The sequence below is a fragment of the Gobio gobio genome (assembly GCF_949357685.1).
Source record: "Gobio gobio genome assembly, chromosome: 22".
Taxonomy (NCBI): domain Eukaryota; kingdom Metazoa; phylum Chordata; class Actinopteri; order Cypriniformes; family Gobionidae; genus Gobio; species Gobio gobio.
The window spans coordinates 15,170,169-15,183,241 of record NC_137118.1 but is presented as its reverse complement, the minus strand read 5'-3'; the positions used below and the strand labels follow the sequence as shown (position 1 = coordinate 15,183,241).

At 34.8% G+C, this 13,073-nt stretch overlaps 1 protein-coding gene across 1 annotated transcript; it reads left to right on the top strand.

Moving 5' to 3' along the window:
• The first annotated feature begins 1,414 nt into the window (after nt 1–1,414).
• On the top strand, nt 1,415–12,624 carry vsig8a (V-set and immunoglobulin domain containing 8a). The gene is made up of 10 exons (XM_079803823.1): nt 1,415–1,574; nt 1,835–1,901; nt 4,228–4,347; nt 4,465–4,556; nt 6,250–6,419; nt 6,550–6,754; nt 8,886–9,038; nt 10,954–11,076; nt 11,161–11,299; nt 11,430–12,624. Exons 1-10 carry the CDS (start codon nt 1,556–1,558, stop codon nt 11,593–11,595), a joined length of 1,254 nt encoding a protein of 417 aa, XP_079659949.1. The 5' UTR covers nt 1,415–1,555; the 3' UTR covers nt 11,596–12,624.
• Nucleotides 12,625–13,073: the final 449 nt, after the last annotated feature.

The window sequence follows — 13,073 nt, the reverse complement described above, 5'->3', positions numbered from 1 at the left end:
GAGCAGAAAGGACGTGAGCAGGCAAGACGTGGGCAGGCTCATGCTGGGCTGTGGTGTGCACTGTGTAATTATGGAGCCACTCATCTACAATTTCCTCCATAAAACATGAGCCACTTAAAAGCAGGGCATGATCTAAGTATTCTGCCAGGGACCATTGTACCATTGTACAATTATAATTAGTATTATTATAATTGTTACATTTAATTTATTGCCACACTTGAATATGTGAATTATGTCATCAGAAAAGTGAACATTTAGCATTGTCAGGCTTTTATTTGTGCTTAAAGCTGCAGTCCGTAACTTTTGTGCTCTAGCGGTTAATAAACAGAACCTCATGCATCTTGCGGATTAACATTGCAGCCGGAGCTACTTCTCTCTGTTAATGACGAGTCACACAGTGTCTGTGCTTTTCCGCAGCGGTTCCTACCAGACCGGTCTGAAATAGTCCCAATATAAACACTTATTATAAGTGTACCATAATGATTCAGGGTAAGACAAAAACACAGTTTGGAAAATGGATTCATGTTGTATATTCTCATTATATATTTTTTGTAAATCTTGAACACAAAAAAAGTTACGGACAGCAGCTTTAATAGATAAAACATCTAAGCTGCGCACTCATGTTTATGGCTGCTATAAATTTGACCTGCCTTGAGATGGCGCCGTTTTCGACACTCCTGATGCATCTAATCTTTTCCCAAAACAATCAGGGGAAAGCCTCTGTGCTTCATGAGGCTTCATCTGCCCATCTCTACACTGTAAAAAAAAATTCAGGTCTCCAATTGAAAAGATCACATCTAAATTTTTCAGTTGGCCAAATTTAATTTCTGTGAATTGATGCAATTTAATTCACAGAAATTAAATTTGGCCAACTGAAAATTTTAGATGTTATCGGTCACTAGAACATTTTCAATTGGAGACCTGATATTTTTTTTTTTTTTACAGTGTAGCCAGATCCACTGGAGGCAAGTTGCAGAACCCAAGTGCAGTTTATTACATCAGGCCAGAGGTCACTCTTCCGTCGGAACTCGACTTGTGTGCAGCCGTTACCAGAAGCCAGTTATTATAGTTTATAAAGTTATAAATATGGATATGTTTCTTACAAAACGCTTTTGCCTCATAAGGCCTTTATAACCCCCCTGGAGCCGTTACTTTTATAATGGGTGGATGCTCAAAAACAAGGCACCATTCACTCCCATTATAAAGCTTAGAAGAGCCAGGATATTTTTTAATATAACTCTGATTGTGTTTGGCAGAAAGAAGAAAGTCACATATATCTATAGGATGGCATGAGCGCGAGTAAATTATGGGATAATTTTCATTTTTGGGTGAACTAACCTTTTAAACAAATGCCCTGCATGTTGCATACTGAATCGTTCCAATCATTTATTATTCTGTCCTTTGTTTTTCTAAGTGGAGTAACCAGTTGTCACCCGAGACCAGTCTCTGTGGACCACATCACCATGGCACCTCCTTCACTTGATACCAGAAGTGACTTGTTGTCTCACAGTGGAGCCATTCAGAAGGTGACGTGCATGAGGACTAAAGCGCAGAGATGAACTTGCCCTCCATCTGTAAGTTTCTATGTATAATTACATTTTATCTATGTTTTCAAGGCCTATTTCCCAGCTCAGATAAACATTCACGCAGAGGAACCTGTTGGTCCGGTCGATCAGCATAAAAGCAGCCAAAATGTTTCTTCTTGTGTTGTATAATGCATGGTACAGGACAGATTTTGGTGAACAATGAGGTTACAGGCTCTCAAAATAATGTAGGAGGAAGAATGGAGTGTGTTACAAAAAGAAAAACAACAAAGATCTGTTTTTTCTCTCAGCAGGGAAACAGATAAGAAACGTTTCACTTTGTGAAGGTCTTCGGGAAATGTCTTCGGGTCACAACAGGTGCGTATTTTTTGACTTTTTGCTACAGCATAATATTTTCCAGGTTTTGGTACCATTTGTGTGCATGATAATTGTATACTTGCATTGAATTGCTTTATAACAGGCTGGAATTTTGGGATTTTGAGGCATTATGTGGACATTCACTGCTTACATTTGATAAAATAGTAACACTTTACAATAAGGTTCCATTTGTTAACTGCATTAGTTTACATGAACTAACAATGAAAAATACTTGTAAAGCATTTATTAATTTTAGTTGATGTTGATTTCAACATATGGGTCAATGACATGACATGTATTTTTTGTGTCCGAATTCATTATTTTCCTAAATGTCATATATCAAATTGATCTACAATATTTTCTTTATAAGAAACCCTTTTAATTTTTTTTTTATTCAATTGACTTTGTTGTGGAGTTTGAAAGACCAACAAAGTCAGGTGGTGCAACCAGCAAATTTACATTTAAATGTATCAATTCCCACTGCAATTGCAAAATGAAGTAAGAAATATAACTGTAAACTGTTATATAATTTATACAAATAATTTTTACAGTTAAAAACAAAACATTTAAACTGCTTATGGAAAATTGGGTGTTTGAACACATTGAAAAGTGTCCGTTTATATGAATTGGACTAAAAGGGCAATATATAAAGAAATGGAAAGGGAATTTACCATGTGATAAGCATTTTAGACATTACAATGATTCATATATATTGTACTGTATATGTATGTTATTTTAAATGAATATATGGTCGCACCACCTGACATTTTCTGGGTGGTAAAATCAGAAATCTTGATTAATAATTAATTAATGCTGTCTTAAAATCTGTAAAACCAATATGAATCAACACCATACATTTTTTTGTGTACATACAAATGCAGTTTTGCTTAAAATTATATATTTTTTTATCTTAACCTTATTTGTCATTGACCCATGTACTAATATCAAAAGTAATATCTGTTAATATTATTTAATGAACCTGACTGAGCTTACATGAACAATGAAAAGTTGTATTTTTTATTAACTAACATTAAAAAAAATAAATACTGTAACACTGTATATACTGTTTTTTAGTTAAGGAATAGTTAACCAAAAAATGAAACTTTTGTCATAATTTACTCACCCTCATAATGTTGAACACAGAAGAAAATATTTTAAAGGCTATTGCTAACCAGAAAGTTGACGGCACCCATCGACTTCCAAATTAGGAATAAAAAAAACTATGGAAGTCAATGGGTGCAATCTGGTTTGCAATATTCTTCAACAGAAGATTCTTCAACAGTAGAAAGAAACTCATGCAGGTTTGGAACAACTTGAGGGTGAATGATGACAACATTTTCATTTTTGCAAAAACTAATGTTAAAGGGTACATAACACACAGTTTCTGCCAATCTCATGTTAATCTTGAATACCTATAGAGTAGTATTGCATCCTTCATATCTCCGAAGAGTCTTTGGTTGTATCATATTTATAAAAGACAGATACGCTGTACCGATTCTTACCGAAAACAGCCGAACTCGTGGAGGTGTGCAGTGGGCGGAGCTAAAGAGTCACAAGCACACACACACACACACACACACACACACACACACACACACACACACACACACACACACACACACACACACACACACAAACACACACAATATATCATGGCATTATCCCTGGATAACTTTTGATTCACTATAGGTTCATGTTGTTTACATTATTTGCACTTAAGCGCCGATTGCCAACAAAACACAGACATTTGATGCAGTTTCGACTCAAACAAACACACTTGCAGAACTCCGTTACTACATCCACTGTTTCCTTAACGCTGGGTTATTTGGGAAGCTGAACAAGGTTATCTTTCCCTCACAACCAAAAACACGCTTCAGTGCATTGTTGATTTTGTGGTCTAAAACAAAATGACAGCGCTGCCGATGGCTCCCATAAACAGAACAAAGCTCATTGATGGGCGCGCTCTTGCTATCGCTCTGGTTGATGTGCGCACGTGCTCATCCGGGAGAAGTGCCCCTATAAGGACTTCCGCCCTTTATGATGTCATACAGGGCCATACTCGAAAAAAAAAAAAAAACTTGTTTGAATCCTGAAGTGTATTTGGCACAGAAATACGCCGTCATAAGTCCAACTTGTTTTTTGAAATTTTGGCCATGTTTAGCATGAGAATACAACTCAGTGTAAATAAGTCAGAATGCATGAAATAGCATTAGGCAATTCAACCCCCCACCCCTCGAGAAATTAATGGGACATTATTGTAAAGTGTTACCAATAGCAAACTGAGACAGAACAAATTACTGGTGTAAAATATCTATCCTTTTTGCAGACGCTTTTCATTTCTAGGCATAAGTGCATGTCTTAAAAACTTCACTCAGCTGATTGGCAGGAAGTGGGACAAAAAAGGGTGTCCAAACATGAATGAGCAAAACCGCTCCTGCAACACAAGGTACTGTGTGTTACCATTAAAAGTTTGAAATATGGTACCTCATTATCTCCATCGTAGTCTCTTTCAGTCATGTTCCTCTCTTAGTTTTTGCTCTCTTTTTACTTTCATCTCTCACAGATGTCTAAAACGGCCTTGTGTTAGACGAACAAGTTTGTCCCCGTTGTCCTCATTTGTGATATTGACTGTGCTCGCTGTGTTTCTCAAAGCAAGTAAGTTTCTTTGCAGAAAACATATTGTACTTTGAAACTTGGTTTCCAGCACAATCTGTAGCTACTAGACCAGGTAATTTGACATTCTGCTCACAACCCTGCTAAAGTTCCTTAATTAGGCCTGAAAGTTTTCCTTCATCCAAGTCATGGATGTATGATGGGATTTATTCACAAGCATCTGGACGAAATCCAGATATTAGTCATTTGGATAGTTTCATTATATGAGCCAGAATGAATCATTCATGAGGGAGCACCAAGATGGAACTTCAGTATGAAACTGGGATTTTTGGAATTACAGGCTAATTGAAAATAATCATCCTTAGACTTTGAATGACAGGGAAAAAAGCTGAATGACCTAGAAAGAACAGAATAATTAAAAAGACTACTTATTCTCATAACTTATTTCATGTTCAGTTTTGAAGTTTTAATATATCATTGTTTAAAGACTTATAGTCTGTTGACCAAAATGCTATATTTACAGTCTGAAGAGTTATATAATCATATGTGACGTGAGGTGTGATTGTGTGTAATATATACCCATTTCTGTCACACAAGAAAAACAAAATCATGCTTTGGTCAATAATAATTAAAACATAAAAAAGCTGAGATTATTCTAAGTTGTAATTGTGATAGAAAAAAAAGTCAAGATTATGAGATAAAAAGTTAGCTAATAAAAAGTCACATTTAAGACGAAATTATGAAAATAATGTAATAATTATGACTATTTGTGCCATGATTACAACATTGTATGCCAATTATGAATTATCTTGTCATGATTATGATTTATGTCATAATTATGACTTCTTTATCTCATAGTTTTGGCTTTCTTAATTATGATTTATTATCTTATAATTTCATTTTTATGTCATAATTGTGATTTTTTTAATCTTATAATTCCAATTTTTATGTCGTAATTATGACCATTTATCTCATAATTTGTACCTGTCATGATTATTACTTTTTATCGAATCTTTCCACTTTTATTATAATTATGACTTTTTTTTAAATCTCATAATTCCGACTTTTATGTCATAATAATGACCTTTTATCATTTTGACTTCTCGAAGATTCTCATCTTCCGATTTTTTTTAATCTCATAATTATGACTTGGTATCAAATCCTTTCAACTTTTTATGCCATACTGCAATTATGACTTACCAAAGATTATGAGATTCTAAATTGTAATTGTGATATAAAAGTCAAGATTATGAGAATTCACATTTATGAAATTAAAAATGTAAAATTGTAATTAGATTTTTTTATGTAATAATTATGACTATTTTTGCCATGATTCCAATATTTTATGCCATAATTGTGAATGATCTCATTGTTTCAACTTTTATCTCATATTTCTTTTAAATCTCATAATTCCAACTTTTATGTAATAATGACCTTTTATAATTTGGACTTGTCTGATTATGACTTATCTCATTTTTAGATTTTTATCTCATAATTATCAAATAATTTTATGCCATACTGTAATTATGACTTACCAAAGCGTGTTTTTTTTTCTTATAACAAATATAACAAAACATGAAAGTTTCTTCAAGTAATGTTAACCACAGCCTTGCTTTACTCATAAATACTGTTCTAAAATCCCGTTCAAAATGAAGAGAAACCAATATCGATTAGGCTTCTAGGTTGGCCTAATCATTGATGTCATGACTAAAAGTCTTTTGCTAAACTTTTGCAGATGTGACTGTAGCGATGAAAGTGACCTCCAGTGGACCACAGACTATACAGATGGCTCAAGGGGAACCTGTAACACTAGACTGCACCTACACGTCAAGTTCAGCAGACATTGGCGAGCTTGACATTGAGTGGTCAGTTGTCAGTCCAGACACCACAAAAAAAGACCAAATGGTGTGTAAAGCGCTGCTGAAATGGCAAATCAATCTCGCTAGGCACTGCTTTGACCAGACTCTTACTGATGATTTATGTGTTGAAAAACAACTATCAGCTTTAATTGATATTTCAATTTGCTGTCTATTAGATCATATCATATACAGGTGGAAGGAGATATACCCATGGTGACCCTTCTTTAATGAAAGGTGTGGACTTCACAGCTGTAGACCCTGCCCAGGGAGATGCATCTCTATCTATCACCTCGCTGATGGTCAGTCATGCTGGAACGTATCAGTGCAAAGTTAAAAAGGCACCTGGGGTGGACAGTCGGAAAATATCTCTGATTGTGATGGGTAATGTCATGTATTTCCAGTCTACACAAAGCATTTTTATGATCTTTAAAGATGGCATAAGTTGCTGCCATTGTCATTTATTCCCTATTATGACATATATCTGAGTGAAACGGCTTCTCAAGCAAGAAAAGAAATGTAGGACAGGACTTGATTTTATCTATATGGAATTGATTGGGTGGTTGTGGTTTGCTATTGGTGGACTTCATGTGATTGACAGGTTGTCCCGCCCTCGTGTCAGTAAACATGTCATCAGAAAAGAGAAGAGATGTCATTGCAATTGAAATACCTTCACAGCGTTATATGTTAATAAACATCCAGGCCCCATCCTTGACAGAGCAGCCATCACGTGTTAGACAGTATTCTGGGTTACTACGTGCAGAGTTTTTTTTTGTCCAATAATTAAAAATTCATTTTTTTCAGAATGAAGTTGCAGGAAATTACTAGTCACCCAATTTTTTATATCCGCTATGCATTCCGTTAATCTTGTGAATTGGAAAGTTTCGCCACGGCACAAAGAAATATAGAGCTGTGTATCGTCAGCATAACAGTGAAAACGAACGCCATGCTTCCAGCAGTAGTCTGCTATACTGTTATAAAGATCTCATTAATTTACATTACACGCTTTCAGAATGTATACACCGAGGCAAACTTTATTTTATTGTTTTATATTTTTAAATATTTTGTCTAAAGGCTCAATAAACACTTCCATTACAAAAAATTCGGCCCCACTTTATATTAGGTGGCCTATTGGTGGTAAGTACTATGTACTTACATCAAAAAATAAGTACAATGTACTTACTGTGTTCATATTGTATTGAAAAACACTTTTGCTGATATTGAGGTGGTATACGGGTAGGGTTAGGGACAGGTGTGGTGGTATGGTTAAGTTTAAGGGTAGGGTTAGGTGTAAGGGAAGTGTCAACTGTGTAATTACAAATGTGACTACAGAAATTAATTACAGATGTAATTACATGCAGGTATTTTTTAAAATGTAAGTACAATGTAAAAACATGTATGTACACAATAAGTGCATTGTATCAAATTATTAATTACAATGTTAGTACATAGTAGTTAAGGCCACCTAATATAAAGTGGGTCCAAAAATTCTATTTTTCTTACTGTGGATCCGGTGCGGCGTGCAGCTGGCGCTCATTATCACAACACCGGCCTCACCCCGTTCTCACGGTCCCTCTGCCTCACTGCTTGCCACATAGCCTATTTCATATGTCATGATTAAGAATTCCGACCAGGGGAGCCGCGTTTCAACCGCAGGAACTAGGAAATGTGGGGTGGTATTCGGTATGTTTCGACCGCAGGGACCAGGGTCTAAAGGAAGTTCCGGGTAAATATTTCTCCCTCAGAAAATCCCTGCTCATGAGGTAGAAATTTCAGGAACTTTCGGGGGTGGGACTTGGGTGCTAAACATGTTGATTGGTTGAGTTCACGCAGCATTTTGATTAGCTGACACCACGCAGCATTTTATTTCAACCACCGTCAAATATGGAGTTTAAAAAATACGACCAATGGACATACGATGAGGTTCAGGCTTTGTTAAGCTTATATGCGGAGGACGAAATCCAGCAGCAACTGGAGTGTCGCGCGCAGTCCTATGTCACCAGACTTATCTTAACGTTACTTTAGACTGCGATGGAAACGCAGACAACAACAGGTCAGGGGGGGGGGGGTTTAAGGGTAAAAAGTTACTGGGACAAATTGTTCCGGGTAATTTCAGTGGATTTCCGTACCAGAACAATTCAACAGTCCAATGATGTGAGTTTGGGGGCGGAGCTATCAGTTGGTATGACCAATAGAAGCAAGGAGAAGTGTGTAGGCAACATGTTTGATTTGTTTTATGTAAAAGCAAAAATGGTATTTTATTTTATTTTAATTGTTTTACCTACAAAACAAGTTCTTCTGTTTTTTTTGTTTTTTTTATTATTCTAAATTGTATTTTTCCTTGATTTTGAAAACTTTACTTTGAAGAAAAGAGTCATTGAGCAAAATATCCATTCACCATTTCTCAGCAGTGCTTTTGGCTCCCTACAGAAATGCACAATGCAATTATTCAAACAGTCTTGAATTTGTATGGGTCATTTATAGGCTAACCGTGTTTTGACTCTCTGTGTGGTAGTGAGGCCGTCTGTGCCGAAGTGTTGGGTTGATGGTGGTGAAACCGTGGGTGAGGCAGCATCTCTCCGCTGCAGATCGGATCAAGGCTCTGCACCTCTGCTGTATTCATGGAGGAGAGAGAGCGGAGGTCCAATTCCTCCAGACGCCATTCAGAGTTAGTGCTACCTCTGGTGGTAATGTATTGTAATGTAATGCTGCTTCTCCATCAGTGATTCTAAACAGTTTTGAGTCCCCAAAATAGTAGGCCTATGCAAACCATCACTTTGATAGCTAAATTGCATCTTTTATTTTTATATATAAATTATGGCTTTTGGAAAAGAATGTGAAGCCATATATAATTTACCATATGGATTATTTAACAATTTATTTGATTTATGCCCAATACACTCTTAAAATACTCTTTAAAAAATTGGCATCGATGGTTCCATAAAAAACTTTTAACATCCATGGAACCTTTCCATTCAACAGAAAGGTTCTTTATAGTGGAAAAAAAGTTATTTAGATTATTAAAATATTCTTCACACTACGAAAAAAATATTTATTTTAAGAACTGATCACTAAAAGGTTCTTTGGGAAGTCAAAAATGGTTGCTGTGAAAATTCCCTTTTGAAACCTTTATTTTTAGAAATGTCCAGAATTTTTTTTAAATGCAAGAGTGAAGTGATGAAACTTATATAAGATATTAATTTCAAGCACTGTTAATGTGTTTAAAGTAATATTAATTGGTAATAGAAGCAAATCAGATCGAAGAAAAACCTAACAGTGATTTTATTTATAAATAAATAACATATAGAGCTGGAATCATTAAGATTTTTTAATGTTTTTAAAGAAGTATCTTCTGCTCACCAAGGCTGCATTTATGTTATTAAAAATACAAAAAAAGCTGTAATATTGTTAAAAATTATTAAAATGTAAAATAACTGGTTTCTATTTGAATATATTTTAAAATTGTATTTATTCCTGTGATGCAAAGCTGAATTCTTCAGTGCCACATTATCCTTCAGAAATCATTCTAATATGCTGATTTGCTGCTCAAGAAACATTTATGATTATTATCAATGTTGAAAGCAGTTGTGTAAAATATTTTTTAGGATTATTTGATTTATAGAAAGTTCAAAAGAACAGTATTTATCTGAAATAGAAAGCTTTTTTACAGAATTTTTTTTTTACTACTGTTCAAAAGTAGTATTAACATTTTTTGGGAATTAACTTAAAGAAACATTTATTCAGCAAGGATACATTAAATTGATCATGCGACAGTATAGACATTATGTTGGAAAAGCTTTATATTTCAGATAAATGCTGTTCTTTTGAAGTTTCTATTCGTCAAATAATCCTGAAAAAAAACTGTACACAACTGTTCAACTCTAATAATAATAATAAATGTTTCTTGAGCAGCAAATCGGCATATTAGAATGATTTCTGAAGGAACATGTTCCTCTAAAGACTGGAGTAATGATTCTGAAAATTCAGCTTTGAATCACAGAAATAAATAGCATTTTAAAATATATTCAAATAGAAAAAAGTTATTTTAAATTGTAAAAATATTTCACAATAATTCTGTTTTTGCTTTATTTTTGATCAAACAAATGCAGCCTTGGTGAGCAGAAGTGACTCTTCTTTCAAAACCATTAAAAAATCTTAATGATTCCAAACTTTTGACTGGTAGTGTATACACACATGAGATTGCGTTGTCTAAACGCTGCATATAGACAATGCAATATATTCATATTTTAAGAAATTGAATAGCAAGCTGTCATTTGGCAAAAGTTATTTACACAATTATAGTCATGCGTGTTACAGTTAGATCAATTGTTTCTGTATGAAAGTAATTATAATTAAAAGAAAACAAAAAAATACATTTACTTAATGTTTATAAATGGTTTTCCAATTGAGATGTCCCAAAATGGCAACAAATTGACGTTTTGACAATTATATTTAATTTCTGTGGAGGATTTGTACCTGAAAAATGTATTTGTACATTAACACTTCTACATCGGAGGAAAAGAACCCCCAGATTTATTTTTAATGAATTAGATTGTATGCATGTTTTTCTCTCTACACATTAGACTCCCTCACAGGAGAACTTCTAATCAGTAACCACTCTGTAAGCCACTCCGGTGTCTATTCCTGCGAAGTTTCCAATGCTGTTGGGAAAGAGAGCTGTCGGCTTAACCTTCAAGCTGTGAAGCGTATGTGAAGCGCATAGACACACTCCAGTACTCATCAGACCAGTGATTTTATGATAACCGATTATTCATCGTAATCTTCCACAGCTCCAAACAGAGCGGGGGTCATCACCGGCACCGTTGTTGGATGTTTACTCCTCGTCGTGATCGTCCTGCTCATTATATGGCTTCTCGTCTTCAGATGTAACTGGAATCGACAAGAGAAAGAGTTATCCAATGAGATTAGGTGATATCAACCCCTCCATTTTTCTCAATGAATCCCTCCATTTCATTCAATCATGTGAAGTTGGATGATGACGAGACATTCTGGCTCTGATGTCTTTGATAAACTGCTTGTTTTCTTTCTGTCTTTAAAGAGAGGACGCTCCTGCGCCTGAGAGCCGTCCTACCAGCCGAATCTCCAGCTTCCGTTCAGGTGTGGCCTACAGCCAGGTGGGCCAAGCCCAAACTGAGCATCCACCTTCCACTAACACCAGCTACAGCACTGCAAAATATGACAGCAGATTTGGCTATGCTGTATGATCTGTCATACTTGATGGTTTAATTTACTGTAGATTGCCATTGGTTTACAGTTAAAGGTACACTATGTAACTCTTTGTGGTTAAAAAACAAAACGCACGTAATTCGGTGATTCATTTACTCCACAACAAAAGATAACATCTTTTGAAAACATTATTTTTGTCCTACATTTCATAATGAACTTAGACATGCTCACTGCCGACTCCTTTTTCTTTTTCGTGAATTGGAACGTGTGCAAAGGATTGTGGATGATTTAAGGATGCAAAGGATACACTTGATGCATCCTTCAAAATCAGCTGAATGAAGGGCACGAAAACAAAGGCTTCAAGGATCCTTCTTTAAAATCAAAAAGTCAAGAATCCTAGGGTTCTATATCTTAGAGTGTTGATTTTGATCGTGTTGATACAATATGGAATCAAAATGGTATGTCTTGTAATTGTGTAACATTCAATGTAATAAAGTTTAATATGAGAGAAGGATACATTATGCCTCAGATTAATGATGCAGAACCAGCTCTCATATAAAAAGATATTGGTAGAGCTCTTAACAAGGCCTACATTCAATATTTTTGTGAGGATTGCATTATGGATTTTTTTTTTTAAATAAATGGTATGATTTTATATGAAATTTGGATGTTGATGTTAATGACAAAAGTAAATGTAATGACAGAAAGAAATCACCCAAAAAAATGTATTTGATGTGTAGACTGAATTCTCTTTATTCTGTTTTTTTTTTATTTGATAAAACATTTTGTTTTGCTGTTGTCTCTACTTATTCATCCTAAAAATGTTACTGAAATGCAATTGGCATGTCTTTGTTTCGGCCATAAAAAACTAATAGTAGCACTTTATTTTACAGTCCTGTTCCCCATGTGTTATTATAGTAATTACAGTAACTGGGTAATAACTAGGTACTAACCGTAAACCTAACCATAACACATGTAGGTACCTTATATTACCCAGTACTTTCTTAGGTACGTGCACTGTAAGTACATGTATATGTCTGAATAATGTAAAATAAAGTCTTTTGACCAATAACATAGATATTAAAATTTTTAAACAAGATTTTTGGTTAAAATAATGACTATTATTATCTAAAATAATATGTGACACTGGACCACAAAACCAGTCATAAGTCGCACGGGTATATTTGTGGCAATAGCTAACAATACATTGTATGGGTCAAAATTATATTTTTCTTTTATGCCAAAAATCATTGGGATAGATTGGGAAGATAATGTCCCATGAAGATATTTTGTCAATTTCCTACCGTAAATATATCAAAAATGTATTATTAGTAGTAATATGCTTTGCTAATGACTTGCTTTGGAAAACTTTAAAGGCGATTTTCTCGATATTTCGATTTTTTTTGCACCCTCTGATTCCAGATTTTCAAATAGTTGTATCTCGGCCAAACATGTCCTATCCTAACAAACCATACATCAATGGAAAGCCTATGTAGGCTATTCTGTTTTCAGATGA